Source organism: Tenrec ecaudatus, chromosome 9 (genome assembly GCF_050624435.1).
Source record: "Tenrec ecaudatus isolate mTenEca1 chromosome 9, mTenEca1.hap1, whole genome shotgun sequence".
In the NCBI taxonomy this organism is placed as follows: domain Eukaryota; kingdom Metazoa; phylum Chordata; class Mammalia; order Afrosoricida; family Tenrecidae; genus Tenrec; species Tenrec ecaudatus.
In genome coordinates, this window is record NC_134538.1 from 160,726,952 (window position 1) to 160,744,062 (window position 17,111).

At 55.7% G+C, this 17,111-nt stretch overlaps 1 protein-coding gene across 3 annotated transcripts in view; it reads right to left on the reverse strand.

Moving 5' to 3' along the window:
* Positions 1 to 17,111, reverse strand: part of TPK1 (thiamin pyrophosphokinase 1) — a 32,104-nt gene that overhangs the window by 2,788 nt on the left and 12,205 nt on the right. For 2 of the 3 annotated variants that reach the window (XM_075558766.1, XM_075558767.1), the window contains exons 5-8: positions 5,713 to 5,785; positions 4,809 to 4,898; positions 4,121 to 4,267; positions 2,909 to 3,020 (exon numbers count right to left, since the gene is read on the reverse strand). In XM_075558766.1, the coding sequence (XP_075414881.1) occupies positions 2,909 to 3,020; positions 4,121 to 4,267; positions 4,809 to 4,898; positions 5,713 to 5,785 (422 nt within the window). The remainder of the gene's footprint in view (positions 1 to 2,908; positions 3,021 to 4,120; positions 4,268 to 4,808; positions 4,899 to 5,712; positions 5,786 to 17,111) is intronic. The other variant, XM_075558768.1, reaches the window with a different exon arrangement.

Here is a 17,111-nt window from a genome sequence, read left to right on the forward strand (position 1 = left end):
CTGACCAAGGTGCCCACGATGGTCGGGGTGGGCCCGGCTGACTGGGGTGCCCACGATGGTCTGGGCAGGGGGAGCAGGCTGACCAGGGGGACCTCAGCTGTCTAGGGTAGACCTGGCTGCAAAGTTATGGAAACTTCTGCGCCACAATCAGAGGCTCATGCAGAGGAAATGAGCCTGTCAGGCTGGGAGCTAGGGACGCAGGTCTCAGGGACAGAAGTCACTTGGCTTCGCACAGCCTACTAAGGCAGGGTTCTGCATCCCACTTGGGTGAGTAGCGGGTGGGCCTTCAAAGCTTGTGTGTGGCCATCTGAGGAGCAGCTATGGGTCTCTCCCATCAGAGCTGAGAGACAAAAATTAAAGACACATGGAGAGAATGGACCGAGTAACCCATATCTCCCATGCCCAGAACGACAAGGTATCTGGCCACCACAACCAGGGGTGCACCCACCCTTCAAGCCTGGAATTAAACTCCTCTTTCAGACAGACTACAGTCGGGCTTAGCAGGTGAATAACCCACAGTCGGACTTAGCAGGTGAATAACCCCAGAGAGGCCACATTCCTAGAACAGTTGACAGGAAACCTCACTGAGCTGTACGGCCGCTGCCAACACTGGCTGGCCTTGGACCCAGGGTTATCTGATTCCAGGCCCCTGAGGGCATGCTGAGGGGCTGGCTGGGCGCTGGCTGAACAGGCCTGGCAGCTTCAGGAGCGCCACATTACTGCCATCCGGATCTCCTGGGTGGTGACATTACAAGAAAGACCGAACTCACTGCAGTCAAATCCAACTCAAATCTTTGTCTTTTTCCCCAGAGCAGTTCTGAACTGCTGACCTCAAGGTATTAGCCCAACGTGTAACCACTACACCACCAGGTCTCCTGCCATTGCGGTGGCTGGTGATTGGAAAAACACTACGGCCCTACACATGGGATCCTGCGACTCCAGAGCCATCATCAGCCAATGTCAGAGCTGTTAACGAGGACAGTTATAAATACATTTGCTGATTGTCCCTCCCAAGCCAAGCTTTGATTAGATAGTACCTCACGCTAATATGTGTACCTGTTCTACCGCCTTCAAAAGGCTCCCGGCATCCGACCCTGGAGAGGCCATCTGGGGAATGCGCATGGAGCCGGGGGCAGGACGACCATAACTTACGGAAGGTCCTGATTTGGTTGGACCCATGTCTGGGCTCAGAATGAAATGTCCCCGTTCTGACGGCTGGCTGCCCGTGTGCACTGAGGAGAAACACTCCACAGGCTGTCCACAGGCAGGCTAGGGGCTCGGGCCACAGTGGTGATATGATGGAAGGGCACTTCAGACTCAGTCTCCTTCGTAAAGTGCCAGCCTCAGAAGCCTCTGCCTTACCCTGGGGGTGCCTGCCCTGATGGAGGGCAGCACATGGACAGCTGGTCCCTGGGAGAAGATCCCAGGCCTTTTCCCCAAGGGCTCTGTGGGTGGGCGCTACCCTCCAACCGTGTGGTTCAGTGACCCCTCAGAAAAGCCGAGAGCGCCTTAGTAAGATCAGGTGCGGCCGCTCACCGCCAATGTCTCTGGACTAAAGACCCACAGCTGACTCTGAGCTGTTGTTTTCCCTCCCTGCCAAGGGCTACCATCCAGACTCCCAGATGGTCACTTAGGGCAACGGTCCTGGGTTTCCTTGGGAACTGGCACTTGGGGGGGCCCAGAATCCTGGCCACTGCTCAGGGGCTGGGCACCAGGTGCTGTGTGCACCTGGCCAAACTCAGTCCTCCTGACTGTCCCCGAAGGAAGCTGGAGTTATTTCCTTTGTTACTATTCCAGCGACCAGGATTAACAGAGGTGGCCACTAGCGCACACTGCTGCGTTCACGCCCAGGGCAGGGGAATGGACGACCAGGTCAGGGCCTGCCCTGGGGGATGAGGGCGGAGCTCCATGGGGGATGGGAGCCACAGGCAGCCCTTGGACTCGAGTGGTTGAAGGTTGGGGTGGACGGCTTGCAGGCTTCATTGCCGGTCCCTGGAGGGCCTTCTGCTCCACGGTGAAGGGTGCAGAGCCATGAGTGTGTTTCTACCTCTACGCTTCTGTTTCAGGAATCCCATCAGAACACAACCGTCTTTATTCCAGACTGGCGCTGATCCAGCTTCACCACGGCTCTGCCGCAGCCACAGCATCTGCCCACCGCAACAAGGGCCGTCCTCTTATTCTCTGACCGTCCACTTTACGTGCATGCTGGTGGCATGTCCAAAGTGTGTTTCTTTCTGTTGTTGTGTGGTCTCTCTGAGTCAGAACTGACTAGACGGTACCGAAGAACAATGTTCACGTGTGTGTGAGACGACTGAAAACACGGTGCGTGTCTGAGCCGGGCGCCCCTGGCCCTCATAGGGACCTTCCTGAGGGCACCTGTGGTGCAGAGGCCACGCGCTGACCCGGCAAGGTCAGCGTCAGACCCCCCAGCTGCTCTGTGGGGAAAAGACGAGGCTCTCTGCTCCTGCCAAGATTTCCCACCTGGGAAGCCCACAGGGGCGGTTCCACTCTGTCCTGATGAGTTGGAATCGACTTCAGGGCAGTGTATTTAGAAATTGATGCTCGCAACATAAAACAGCCGATTTCCAGAAATAAATCACTTAATCAAATCCCACAATGTGGAGGGATAAGCTAACTGAAAAAAATACTTGCGAGTCAGATGAGGGGGCTTCAAACGTTTTGTGAAAACATTCCATTGTCTTTTAACCCAACTTTCCCCGGATCTTTGTGAAGCCCCGATGATCCTGATTCAGGGTGTGCCTGTGACTGAGGTGTGGGCCTCCACAGGGGGACACACAGTGACCACTGACCACTGTTCCGCTCGGAGATGCCCAGAAAAATCTGAAGTCCCAACAGCCCGCCTATTAGCCCTGTTTGGTCTGGTGGGGTGGGGGTGGGGGGCACTTACTGAGGTTCCACTTGAGGCCCGTGGTGGTCACGTGCCTGCACGGCTCCCCAACGGGAATCAGGCCACACCAGTCCCCTTCCAGCCCGGTGTCCACTCGAAGTCTGTGCTTGCCCTGCAGGAAGGGGGAGACCAGGCACCTCGTCACCCATTAACAGGTGACATCAGCCTGAATTAGAGAGGCAGGGCCTGGGCAGCAAACATGGCCACTCCCCTGATCACTGCACTGCCCGTTGAAGGCAGCTAGACAATCCAAGGGCTGCCTTCCAGGCATGGTTATTCTACAGCCTGGTCAGCCCCGTGGGTGACATGGGCACTGAGGGAAGGCTAGCCAGGCTGTGGCCTTCACATTGAAGCTCCTGCTGAGCACTGAGAGGCCTGTGCTGGACCTCAGGCCTGTGGCCATGCTGGACCGGTCCCTGCACGGCCCACCTGTGTGCAGCTCTGCATGACGACAGGACTGTCCATAGGTACTGGGCAGCCGCAGGGCGGCGCTCCAGGGCTCATCCTGTACTGTGTCCACAGTTCTCCATGATGGCAGGCCGTCCATGGGCATGGGCTAATCTTGAACACGGGTGGGTTTGGGCAGAATTTTGGTTGGTGTCTAACCTTTGCTCTGCCAGGGCAGGAGCAGCTAGGCTCTAGATGCCCAGCCCTCATGGAGGCAAAGGAGCACCCTTGCCACACCAGAGCCGGCTGTTGAAGATCCTGGGCTGCTCACCGTGAGTCAGGTAGCCGAGTTCACACAGCAGATCCGTTTTCCACTCAGCTCACTAGTTCATGTCCTCGGTTGTCCCGCCCACAGCCAACCATCCCTTCTTCCACTTCCTCCCTGTTTTCTTTGTCCCCTCCTTCTAACCCTTGGGTGTAACATGCTTCCCCCCTCGGGTCACTTGGACACCCCCAGTGAATTACAAAGTCCCTCTAGCAGGGACAGACTGCACCCAGCAGGGCGTTCAGAGAAGACACTGTCTCGGAACGCAGTGAGCGCATCTTCAAAAGCGTGTTCTGTCCAAGGCACCGCAATGAATGGGTGGGCGCCTGGTACTGAGCCCGCTCCGAAAACCGGGTCTGTCTCCATTCTGATGACAACCCTTGGGGGTGGGGCCCGTGAGACCCGCACATCAACATCAGCATACACAGCTCTTGTTCATCCTGGGCGAGCCCCCCACCCCTGCCCCTGCCCCAGGCGTCCCATGCCCCCATCCCCCTCACCGGTGGGAGCAGGCAGACCAGCGACTCCTCCTGCATGATGAGCATGGGCAGCCGGGTGATGCTGGGCGCCTGGAACAGGGTGTTCAGCGACGCCATGATCTGGTCGAAGCGCCCCGCAAGCCCGCCCAGGGTCACAACCACGTCCACCTGAGTGGGACCGCCGGCATGAGGGGGACAAACATGGGGCTGGTTGGGGAGGGAGGGTGTGCATGCGGGGGTGGGCGCAGCGGAGAAAGGAGCCCAGGTTTGAGTCAGTCTCACTGACCCACGAGAGGTCCGCAGGGTGTCACCTCTGAGGGCGGTCAGGTGAGGCAGGGCATCTGCTCCGAGTGTGGACAGGGGCATCCGCACACAGGGCAAAGGTTGAGAGTAGGGACCTCGAGCATGCGAGTGTGACTGTGTGTGAGTGTGTATCAGTGTGTGACAATGTGTATGCTTGTATGTATGTGATGGCGTAACTGCATGTGACTGCATAATATGCTTGTGATTATGTGTATGATTGTGTGTGGGACTGTGTGTGTGTGACTGCACATGTGTGTATGTGATTGTGTGTGTGACTGCACATGTGTATGACTGTGTGTGTGACCATGCTCGTGTAACTGTGTGCAGGTTTGTGTGTGCTTGTGACTACATGTGCGGTTGTGTGTGTGTGTGTATGTGTGACCGTGTGCAGGTGCACGAGGCTCACCTGGCTCGCCTGGATCCTGCCCTGCAGTACCTGCAGGCACTTGGTGAAGTCGGTGTGGTTCTGGTCTGGGGTAGCAATCAGCTCACAGCCCTGCGTGGTGAAGAACAGAGACCCGGATCAGCCGGGGGCTGAGCAGAGAAGCCCGGCTGGCTGCAGTCCATGCCTGCTCTCCCCAACTGCTGCCCTGTCTCAGGGCGGGCTGGTGAGGGCCAGCACCTTAACCAGAGAGAGAAGGTGAGGGCCTTCGGTCTAAGAACGGTGCCCCAAGAGTGGGGACAGGGAGGCCCCTGGGATTAAGAGGGCACTTTCATGGATGGAAAGTGAGGGCAACAAATGCATCAAGGTCAAAAGTGTCAACTGAAGGAAAGACCAGGCTCCCAAGCAGCCACTGCAGTCCCCCCCTGCCCTGCATACCACCTAAGAGTCCCGGGGTGGGGAGGCAGGGGGCTCACTTCCTTGAGGTGCTGGCACCAGCAGGGAACAGAGCAGTGAGAGTGTGCAGGACGCTCGGGCCATACACGGAAGCCTCGGAGATGTCAGGGTGCCCTCAGCGCCCTGACCGTGGACGCAGTAAGCAAGCAGCACTCACTCCCCAGAGGGCACTCGGGGCGCTCACAGGATGAGGGAAGTGTCGCCAGCTTATTTCCTTGTTATAAAATTTAGTGACATCTTCAGAAATGTAGCAAGGTAGTATGTTTTCCTTTAATATCTTAATGAATGTGTGTTTAGTAAGTCTCTTAAACACACACACACACACACACACACATACACACCCACAACTCATGGATGCTTATCTGCTGGTGATGATATTTCTATCATTTCACTTGTCAATCTCTGGATTTCCATTTGAAGGAAAATGGAAAAACACGGGTCGAAGTAAGGGTTGGGGAGGTGGGGCTCCCACCTGGGCTGTGTAGAACTCTCGCACTTCTGGCCGGATGGAGTCAAAGTCCCCGTTGATGAATTCTGGCAGGAAGCTGGAAGAGATGACGGACAGACAGCTATGAGAACTGCGGGGGTCCTGAGCCTTCCAGCTCTGCTCGCCGGGGTTAGAGAGGAGACTGAGCATGCCACAGGCCAACGGTCATATGCACAATAGTACCGACTGTCACAAGACGTCCAAGAGGACACGCCTCACACACCCACAGCACCCAACCTCCCCGCCTTCCAGCTCATCCCAGACTGTTTCTATAAATGTCTCCCAGCTCTGGCTGGTGAGCTCTCTGGAAGCTGTGTCTGGCTGTTCTCACTTATCTGCAAAGTACCAAGGACAAGGACTGAGTGGGTAGAGGGGAGGATCTTGGGGAAGGAGGAGGGAGCAGAGAGGACCAGGTGGGAACTGGTCAGGAGAGGATGAGGAGGTGAGGAGGGAGAACATTCGTAAGAGAGACATGCTTTTGGAGACATAATGACGGTTACAGACATATGTGCCAATGTCATGGGAAAACACTTTATGGGATGAGGAGGGCCATGTGTTTGACTCTGCGTGTTAGTCCGGACTGACTAGAGACACAAATCCAGACACACTCATACATTTAAAAGAAGGAGCTTTATATGCAAGAGCAATTAAATATTGAGAAAACATCCCAGTCCAGTCCAGATCAAGTCCATAAGTCCAGTATCAGCCCATATGTAAATTCCTCTTCAGACTCACAAAACACATGCAATGATGCCAAATGCAGGAAGATCACAGGCCAGTGGGTGGAAAGTCTTGTGGATCCAGTGGTGGTGGACACATCTCATCACTGTCATGGGTCTCCACATGGTTTCTCCAGCTCCAAGGCTCTGGTTGCCATCAGCCTGTCTCCATGTAGCTTGTCAACGAGAATGTCTCATAGGGACCAAGCATGTGTGTCCCACCTCCAACGAGCTATATATCTGCTTCGCACCTCCAAAGGAGGCCATCAAGCTGTGACCTGATCGACAGGCTAAACTCCACCTCTTCACTCCTAAGTCTCAAATCAATAACAGATTATGTAACGACCACACTCTATTGTAATCAGAGTTGTGCTAGCCGCTCCTCCCACAGAAAAGGCAGGGTCATGTGTTTGACTACGATGTGCAATATCACTAGTTACACTAGCTGCTCCTCCCACAGAAATGGAGAAAACAAACAGACCGAGAAAAATCGCCGAAGTCTATTCACACCAGGCTGATTGCCTAACAAACGCAAACACCAGTGAGTCTGTGAGCCGTGCAGACCCAGAGCCACCAAGGGCACGTGGCAGCGACAGTGAGATGGGGCACTGACTCAGACACACAGTGGCCACAGTGTGACCGGTCCCTGAGCAGTAGTCGCCTGGCTGGTGGGCTCGTGGGTGCTAACTGGTAGGTGGCCCTGCATGCAGGGAATCCATGTTGCAGAAAGCAGCAGGGTCTCCAGGTGGCTGGGCAATGGGCAGAAAGCCAATGCCCATCAGCAGGAGGAGGCCTGGAAGGAACCTGCCTGGACGTCTGGTCAACCACTGTGACGAGCTGGCCTCTGACCACTGGCTGAGAGGCCTGCCACATGTGGTGAAGAATGTACCAGGAAAACAGCAATTATCGTTGAGACTTTGTTGCAGCTGTTTGTGGCAATTAAAACAAACGCACGGGGACTAATCTCACAGGTGGGCTCATCAGCGTGAATGTGGAGAGAGAACCACGTGGAGAGGACGGGCCAAGCTGTTTGTGGGGTGCAGGGGGTTCGAGCTTTCCTAGAATACTTCACTGCTTATAAAGAAAATGAGTGACCACGGTGTTTCAAAAGGCCAAGAGGAAAAGGAGCTGGCAGAAACTTCAGCCGGAAGAGGATGTGGAACGAGAGCACTGCAGATGCCAGGCAGATCCTGGCGGAACACGGAGAGTATGAGAAAGGTTTACCTGTGGTCTGCTGACTCCGCAAAGGCACGGGACTGCACGGACCACAACAAACTCGGGGCAGCTTCCAGAAGAATGGGACTCCCAGATCGTTTCAATGTGGACAACCTGTACATGACCGAGGGGTGCACGCTGGAAATGGTGAAGGGAAAGGGCGTGGTTTCACATCAGGCACGGTGTGTGAGGGCTGTGCCCGTTCACCTCGTTGACTCAGTCTGTGTGCTGCGCACCACCTGTCCTGCGGGGAGACGGGCCGGGCACCCGGTGGGAGGAGGCTCAGCAACAAGCAGGGACTGACGATGACACACCCTGCTTTCCAGATGCGAAGAAGGCATGAAGAAGTGACTCGTGCATTACAGCTCAGTGAAGAAAACAAAAATCCTCACAACGGACCAGTAAGCCACATCACGACTGAATTCTACTCGATTAATGTGGCCCTTCCAGGCCCATCCCCATGGGTCTGCCTGTTCTGGAGGGCGTTGTCTGCTGACGGACAGGAATGGGGTGAGACCGAGTTCTGACCGTAGGAGAGGGGTGGATCGGACCACTCTCCCTGTTTAACAGTCATCTTAGTTCCTTACAATGGATGTAGGGAATTTCGCAGTGTGGCTGAGAGGAGATGGAGAACTGTTCTGGAGTGGCCTGGGGAAAGCCTGGCTGATTCTGACTAGGAGGAGGTCAGTGCCAGAGGCCCCAGGCCCTAAATGCAGAGAGAAGACACAGTCCAGGGGTGGTGAATAGATGGTTAACATGTGGGTACGCTCTGATTGCACCATGTAGTAACTCTCACCAAATAGCCTTCCCCTGCATGGGCCTGGTAAGAAGGCGGGGAAGAGACAGATAGGATTCGCCTGTGAGTCCTTGTGAACAAGGTGCCCTGCAGTGCCATCCTGCTGCGTATAAAATGGGCCACTGAGGAGCAGGTGGCATGAGCCAGGAGTGGAGCCCGTCCTCTGGCCGAGCATCAGGCTTCCCCAGGGCTGGCCTGTGCACTCTGCACTGACCTGCACCTGTGGCCACAGGAGGCACCCCTCAAACGTTCATGAGTTCTGAGGGGCACTGCAGAACCCGGGGGAGATGGGAGGCCACACACTCCAGGGAGGAGGGGGCAGACATGGAGCAGACCCTCGTCCTGCAAGAGTTGAACTGTGGGAACTTGTTCAACTCTCTGGGACTAGTTTAGGATTAACTTGATCATTTTATTGGGGGCTCGAACAGCTCTCTGATCACAATCCATCCATCCATCCATTCTGTCAAGCACATTAGTACATAGGCTGCCATCATCATTTTCAAAAGGGATCAGTTCTTACAGAAGACATCATTACCACAATGACAACTAGAAAGCATTGGCGTTGTTGGATTTCATTTTCCTTGCAGCCACATTCCAGTCCCGTGGAAGCAGTGAAGAAATTAAATGACCTTTAGCACTGAGATATGTGCCGACTCCGCCCAAAGCAAAGCAAAGCACCAGCTATGTCAAGTGCCCAGGAGCCAAGCCATTGCTTTGAGGATTATGGAGAAGCCATGGCATCTCCAGTCACCGCCGATGCACGGGAAAGCCGGGTGGTGGGAAAGGAAGGCCACCGGAAAATGGACGGGTCTGAGTCGTGGGCTCGGTAAGGACTATTCAGTACACCATGGACTGCCGAACGATCCAGCAAATCTCACTTGGAAGCAGCACAGGGAGAATTCTCCTGGAAGCCGGATGGTGAGGCTTTGTCTCGGGCGATTGGGATACGTCACAGGGAGAGATCCGTCCCCGGGGCAGGGGATCATTCTTGGTAAAGTAGAGGGTGACAATGAGCAAGACCCTCCCTGAGACAGATTGACACCGTGGCTAGAGCCGGAGGCTCCAGGGTAGGAAGGACTGTGGGGATGGTAGAGACTGAGCAGGGCTTTGCTCGGTTGTCCGTAGGGTGGGTCTCACCAGTCGGCCTCCGACGCCACGGGGAGGCTCAGGCATAGCTGGCTGCCAGCAGGTGGTCTCTAGCCCAGGGCTAAGATGGAAAACTCAGACCTATGGTCTCCTCAGCTGTGGACAGAGGAGCCTGGGAATGAGGTGCTGTGGGGCAGGGTACCTGAGAGAGACCGAGTCTCGGGGTGGGTGTTCTTCTACACGGAGCAAACAGACCTCATGGACAACGAAGACAGCAGACTGATGGGCCCTAGATACCCCATGGCCAAGAATAACCCCAGTCACCCAGAGCAGAGAGGCCTGGCAGTAAGCCCGGCATCCAGGAGAGTCCTCAGAAAAGCCTTGCCTTGCAAGCAAGACGCGGCGCCGGCGTGAGGACTACCCCGGGGAGGCTTCAAGCAGGCACTCATGCGTGTGGCCACCCTACCCCTTCAGGAAGGGCACAGAGGAAAGCAGAGATGCGCTGAGAGACGGCGTGAGCTGAGAAGCCATCAGGGTGTGCTCTCCAAGACCGAGAAACCTGTGGCTGAGATTTAAAACACGGCACATTAATCATGCAGAGCGACAGCAAACTGGCCAATAGGATAAAATGTAATCGTAAAATAATGAATACAATGGAAGGAAGGACAAAGAAAACAAAAGAGGAGACCGAACAGTGAAGCATCATCAAGACCAGCCTAGAAACCAGGACGACCCTAACCTACCGGATGCGAGGAAGCGCTCCCGATGACGACGGTCCGCTTTTACGGGAGCACGCTGCCTCATCTTTCTCCCGTGGCCCATGGCCTTGAGGCTGGAAAGAGGCCCAATGCTGGCTCCCGGAGCCACCACGGGAACACAGCAGCAATCAAGGAGCTCGTGGGCCGCCGTGGCTCAGTGGCTCACCACCAGCAGTGGGTCCACGGGGACTTAGGTGACTGTCTGCTTCTGCAAAGATTTACAGCTGTGGCCACCTTGTGGGGACTCCCTGCCCTCCCCTCTCCTGGCCACCTTGTGGGGACGCCCTGCCCTCTCCGCCCTGCCCTCTCCTGGCCACCTTGTGGGGACGCCCTCACCTTTCCTAGGTTCAGGGTCAGCACATTAAGCATAAGTGGTCTCCACCTGGCAATGAAAAGGCAGAGAGATCACATGAGAGTAAGAAATACGATATGCTGAATGTCTAAAAGCTAGCTGTAGCTATACAGAGACAGACAAGTGGACAGCCTAAGGATAGAAAGGGGCAGACTGCAGTGGAGGGAGATGTTCCCCCAAATGAGGCGGACATCAGAACAGATGCGGTTGGTGACCTGTTCTGACTCCCAGCTAGCTAGCTACACCACACAACTGCATCCCCTGCACCATTCTCACAGCCTTGGTCACGTGTGACCCCGGGGTTGCAGCTGTCGGGCCGGTCCATCTCCTCCAGGGTCTTCCTCTGTTCGCTGCCCCTCTACTTGAGCAAGTAGGACGTCCCTCCCTTTCCAGGGACTGGCCTCCTCTGATGCCATGTCCAAAGTACAAGACAGGAAGTCTTGCCATCTTCTCTTCTAAAGAGTCTTCTGGTTGCATGTCTTCCAGGCTAGGTTTGTTTGTCCTTTAGGCAGCACTTCCCATATTCTTTGCCAGCACCGTAATTCCAAAGCAGCGATTCTTCTTCGGCCTGCGTCCGGCCTGCCACGTATTTAATGTGCAACTTTCACACACATGTGGGGCAACTGAAAATACCATGGCGTGAGTCAGGGACAGCTTAGTTCTCAAAGTGATGTCCTTGCTTTTCCACCGCACTTTAAAGGGGCCTCGTGTCATGTAGCAGATTTACCCAATGCAATACAGCCTTTGACTTCTTGACTCCTGTTGCCATGCGTATTGATTGTGGACCCAAGCAAAATGAAATCCGTGACAAATCTAACCTTTTCTCCATTTATCAAGATGTGATCTCATGGTCCTGTGAGGATTTTGATCTTCCTGACATTGAGCTGTCATCCACATGGAAGGCTGCAGTCCTTGATCTTCAGCAGCAAGTGCCTCCCGTTGGGCAGCCAAGGTGTGTGCAGGTTGTTAATAAGGCTTCCTCCAATCCTGATCTTCCTCCGGTCTTCTTTATATAACTCGCCGCGATGGAATCGGGATGATGAAGGATAAAACCCAGAAACAGGACTTTCCTGATTTAAAGTCACGCGAGGATAAAAAGGGGCAATCCCACAGTGACAAGAAGGCCCCTTCATGAAGACTGGTAGTCAATTGACATGCAAAGCCTCAAATACCCAAAGCGAAATCTGATGGAACTGAGAAGGACAAACAGGTAAAAGGGTAAAATGATGGCTACCATGAGGACTTTGGTCATCCCACCTGCTGGAGACCGGCAATGTGTCCAACCATCTGGCCCCTTCCGGGATCTTTCTGTCTTGAATATTCTCTTTGGCTGTACAGTCCTCTCCCCCTTAGAAGCCCCCCACAGCTAGCAGGACTCCGCCAGTGCCCGCTCCGGTGCTGCCCTGCCTGCCCCTGGCCTCAGAGTTGACAAGCGCGCAGCTACGAACGCCTGCCACGGTCTGTAGATGTGCACTCGGCATGGCTGCCTGGGACAGTCCCCACGGACTCCCTGCTCTCGCCACTCGGCCACGACCTCGCAGCAGAAGCCTGGCTCCCAGGCTGGGCCCCGGAACCCCAGACATTTGGCTCTGAGTTGTCCTCCTCTCCCACCTCAGGCCCCCGCCCCTCCCGCAGAAATGCTGCAGCAACTTAGCTAAGCATTCACGTGAATGTGCACCCTTATTCCAAGGAGCCGCTCAACCTTCATTTCTGAAAAAGTCATTGAGAGGGCCTTCAGAAAGACAAGGGGCTCTTCCCACAAACTTCCTGCAGCCTCCCTAGAATGCCGAGACTGTAGGAGCCCCGGTGGCATAGTGGTTCCTTGGGCTGATAACTGCAAGGATGGCTGTTCAAAGCCACCAGCCGCTCTGTTGGAGAAAGCCGAGGCTGAAAAATTCATCTCGGAAACCCAGAGGCAGTTCTACCCTGTCCTGGAGGATCAGCACTCGGCATCGGCTGGACTCCAGAGTCTGGTGTTTTGATTTCATCATCACCACAGCGACTTGGCATCACCCCACAGCAGGGGGAGCATAAACAAGTGGAGGGCGAGAGACTCATTTGCATACATAATGACAGAGATGTCAATTACAGCCAATCGGGGATGTCACTCACACACGGTAATTAAGAATTTTAATTTTTTTGCATATTTCATCCTATTTTCTACTCCTCCTTAAATTATCTCAGGAGATTACACATCTAATCATATTTATATATAATTTATAGCTTATATCATGAAATACATAATTACATGTAAAGGTAATTAAGGAAAAATATAATTTATATATCAAAATAAGCTTGTTCAAATGCATGCTTACAAAATACACTAGCATGCAATAGGAAATACTTTTAGAGTTTAAGACCACCAGACATTTTTTGATTATAGAGGCACTTTCAGCAGTCACTCATCTGCTATGGGGAGCTGATGCAGGCAGGACCCACAGCTTGCACAGTGGAAACCAGGCTTATACGACAGCCCGGCTTCATATGAAGGAGGAGTGTTGGTGGCGGCAGGGTCTGTCAAAGCTGGGCCACTCAGAAGCATGTGGCTGTGTGGCTCCCACTCGGCCTCCACTGAGATCTCTGCCGCCCTGGCCTGAGCAGGCAGCCTACTGTTCATGAAGCAGCCCCGGCGGAAGTGGGGGAGGGGGTTCCTTTTTGTGTGGGGAGGCACTGGGTCTGCCCTCCCAGCTATGATGGCCCTGCTCAGATGACAGCCACTGCTGACCGCCACGGCAAAGCACCAGTTCACAGCTCATCACTGGTCTGTCCAGTCCCAGAAAACGGACCTTAAAAAAACAGAAGTCCAGGGAAGGTTATGTCTAGGAAAGGGCCAATATGCCCATCTGTCCCCACCATGCTGCCCCAGGGAGAGTGAAGGATGGAGGACCACACAGGATGGCTCCGTGCTGAACAGGCTCACGGGCCAGGGGTGTGTCCGATTCTCAGGCAGATGGGTCAGAGGTGAGTCAGAATAGCTCCGAGGGGTATGGGCAGGCAGGCCTGTGGGCAGAGAGCAAAGGGCAAGAGAAAGGATCCCGGCACGCCGATCAATGTGGGACAGAGGGGAGATCTGCCCATGGGCAGGAGGGGTCAGCCTGGGGAGAGCCTGGACCCTGACAAAGAGAGCTGGATTAGGATGGAGAGGGACCCCAGGCACTGTGCCCACGAATCACTGGAGGAAAGTACACAAGGGCTGAGACGGGAAGGGGAGATCTGGGGCCGTCTGCTGGCCTGGCTGGGGTCCTCCTGCCCCATGAGTCCTCATCTGCCCTTTCTCCGCATCCCCTCCCTCTGCACCTACCCTGTTCCATATCAATGCAAAAAGTAAATAAAACAGTGAAAATTATCCGTCACATGTCCCTGCCTCAGCAACTCTGCCAGGCTTCCTTCCAGGGCGTGTCCCCATCCCACCCCACCCTGCTCCCCTGCTCGGCAGGGTTTGGGCCCAGAGAGCGCTCAGTGCAGGCCGTCTTGCCCCTCTCTGGGCTGTCACTCACTCTGCAGCTCAGAAGCTCTTTGGAAAATGTAGCTCCCGCCACAGCCTGCTGCCTGGTGGAAAAGCCTCCGTGAGCTGACTCCTGGCCCTCTCCTGCTCCTCTTCCCTTGGCCTCCAGCTCGGCAAGCGGAATGGTGTTGGCTCCTGGAGAGAAGCAGGTTCTGCTTCTGTGGGCCTTTCCTCCTCTCTGCGTCCCCCACCCCCCCAATCTTTGTAGCTGGCCTTCAACTGTGGGCCTCAGCTAGGTGATCACAGGATCAGACCTCAGAGAGGGGGTGTTGGCAGGATACCGGTGCCCATGGTCTCAGGCAAGGTTAGGGTGCCCTGCTCCATGTTCCAGGACCATTCTGCATTCTGTTCTTTTACTTCCGTGCCCATGGTTCATTGCCAGTGTTGGGCATCCCCTATACCCCAGGGGCGCCCTCTCCTCCTGCTGCCCTGTGACAATGGTACCAGCCCTCCTCAGTGATCAGGACTACTCACGCCACCAGCAGTGGCGGCCGTCTTGCTGAGCAGGAGGCGCCAGTGTGGCCACGTGGCACCCTTCACTTCTGGTCCAGTGGTCCCAGTGTTTGTCTCCTGGTGGGAGCACTCCTGCCTTCGGAACCAGGGCCTCCGACCAGCAGAGCACGGGGCCGGGAAACAGAAAGCTGGGCTTTTGCAGGGGTCAGAAGGGAAGTGGGATGGAAACACTCCCCTTGCCACCCCTTGAGTCCTAAAGCCTGTGGGGGCAGTGAACGAGTTGCTGAGGCTCTGCGAGCCAGCCTCTCACTCGCACCATAGGACCTTTCCCTGCCTGGTCTGGTGAGAAGGTGGGCAGACTTGATAGGACTCATCCATGAGTAAGAGCCATCCTGCTGGGCACAGATGGGCCCTAAAGGAAGCAGGGGGTGCGGGTGTGTCTCACTACCAGCAAGAGGCAGGAGTGGAGCTCCTTGTTTTCTGAACCTGAGATCCCCCCCCCCCCCCCGCCGCCCAGTGACCCTCCTGGATGCAGAAGACCCGTCAGAGGAGCAGCGGCAGAACCAGGAGCCAGAGCATGGAAAAGAGGGACGGACTGCCCAGTCCACTGAGCAGGCAAAGCGGAGTGCATTTGTGCAGGAGGCGGGCTTGTGGAGAGGGGTGCCTCTGGGCACTTAACTGGGCCCTGCAGTTGGGCTTGCCGACCCCAGAAATGGAGCCGAATGCCTTCTGGTTGAGGCTCACCGGAGTGGGGTGCCTGCCAGGGGCCCTTCATTCAGGGAGCTGGGTTTGCTGACCCACGGAGCTCGAGCTGACTGGCTTACAGCAGTGGTATGCCCCTGTGAGCGTTTACGAGCAGACTTGAAACGCTAACACAGTGGTTCTCATCTGTGGGGAACGACCCTTTCACAGGGGTCACCCGATTCATGACAGTAGCAAAATTACAGTGACGAAGTAGCCTAGAAAATAATGTTATGGTTGGGGGGGTCACCACAACACGAGGGGCTGTGTGACAGGGTCACGGGTTAGGAAGGTGGAGAACCGCCGTAATGTGACCCATCCCGGTGAACAGCAGCAGCCCAAACAGTTCTCACGGCCTGACAGCTGTGGTAACACCCTTACCAAACCCTCTGATCATGGATTTCGTCATGGGGTCTGTGTAGCTCTTGAGACAGCTATGAGAAGGCAGCGGAGTAAAATCGAGAACGTTAAGACGACACAGCTGCCAGCCGTAACACCAAGAGAGAGGAACCCAGGAAATACAAACTTGGCTTCATCGGAGTGCCGCTGGCTAACACGGTAAGGGAAAGCACTGGGGCCCACGTCGCTGACAGCTGGGGACGCAGAGTGAGCTTGGGGGAGTGCGGGGAGCACAGGGAACGCACACTGTGCAGTCTCCATTTCACTCCAGATGCCCAACTCCAAGTAAATCTGAGCCGCAAGCACCAGACTGGTGACTCAGCGGCCATCGATACTGAGTCCTGTCCTGGATGGCGGGTGGGCACCGCCTGCAGGAAGGGTTAATGGATAAAGGAAAGGGGTGGGGACAAGAGAGTAGCTGGGCAGAGCAAGAGGGGCAGGAGAGTGCAGAGGGAAGAGCAGGGGGGCGCAGCAGAGGGTCATGGCCCCAAGGCAGCTTTAACAGCCACTCCCTGCTGGGCTCCAAGCCCCATGGTTCCAGGCCAGTGCACCCCTCCCAAGCATGGCACACCTGCCCACCTGGCAGCAGGGTGGCTAAGACGCAGCCGGGATTCTATGGAGAGGCTAGGAAGAAAGGCCTGGCAATCGCCTTCAGAGAATCAGACCATGAAGACCTGGAGGGTCACTGAGCCACTGTCCACAGCAGGTGTGTGTGTGCAGTGTGGGGGGGGTCAGGGGACTGGAGGGCAGCTGGCTTCCTGTGGCGGGTGGGGCAGCCATGAGTCAGGGCAGCCATGAGTCAGTGTGACCTTCGTGTGCTGCTGGCCGCTGCGTCTGGCTTGACAGTGTAACACGCCCCCGTGTTATCTTCACTGGCATTCAGCGCTCACAAAGGTTCTCAGGAGCCAGGCAGAGGCTGTCATGTGAGCGCTGGGCTGCAAGCCATGAGGTCAGTGGTTCACAACCTTTAGCCGCTCTGAGGGCGACAGACGAGGCTGGCAGCTGTGTCAGGACCTCAGGAACCCCTTCTGGGGTTACGGTCGTCAGAATCGACTGGTCGGCCGTGGGCAGTGGGAGGCGGCTGAGGTCATAGGAGGAGCCCTCTCTGTCTGCCTGGAAGCCCCTGGAAGGACCAGTGAAGTCACGCAGTAGACGCGGGCACCACCTTGAAGGAAGGGTCCTGGCTCGCTGTGCTCTGCTGGAACCCTGGTGGCACAGCGGTTATGCACTGGCCTGTGAACGGCAAGGTCGGCAGGTCAAAACCACCTGGTGCTCCCTGGGAGAAAGACAGGGCTTTCTACTCCCTTCGAGAGGCACAGCTTCGGAACTCGCAGTTCTACCCTGTCACTGGGGTCACCGA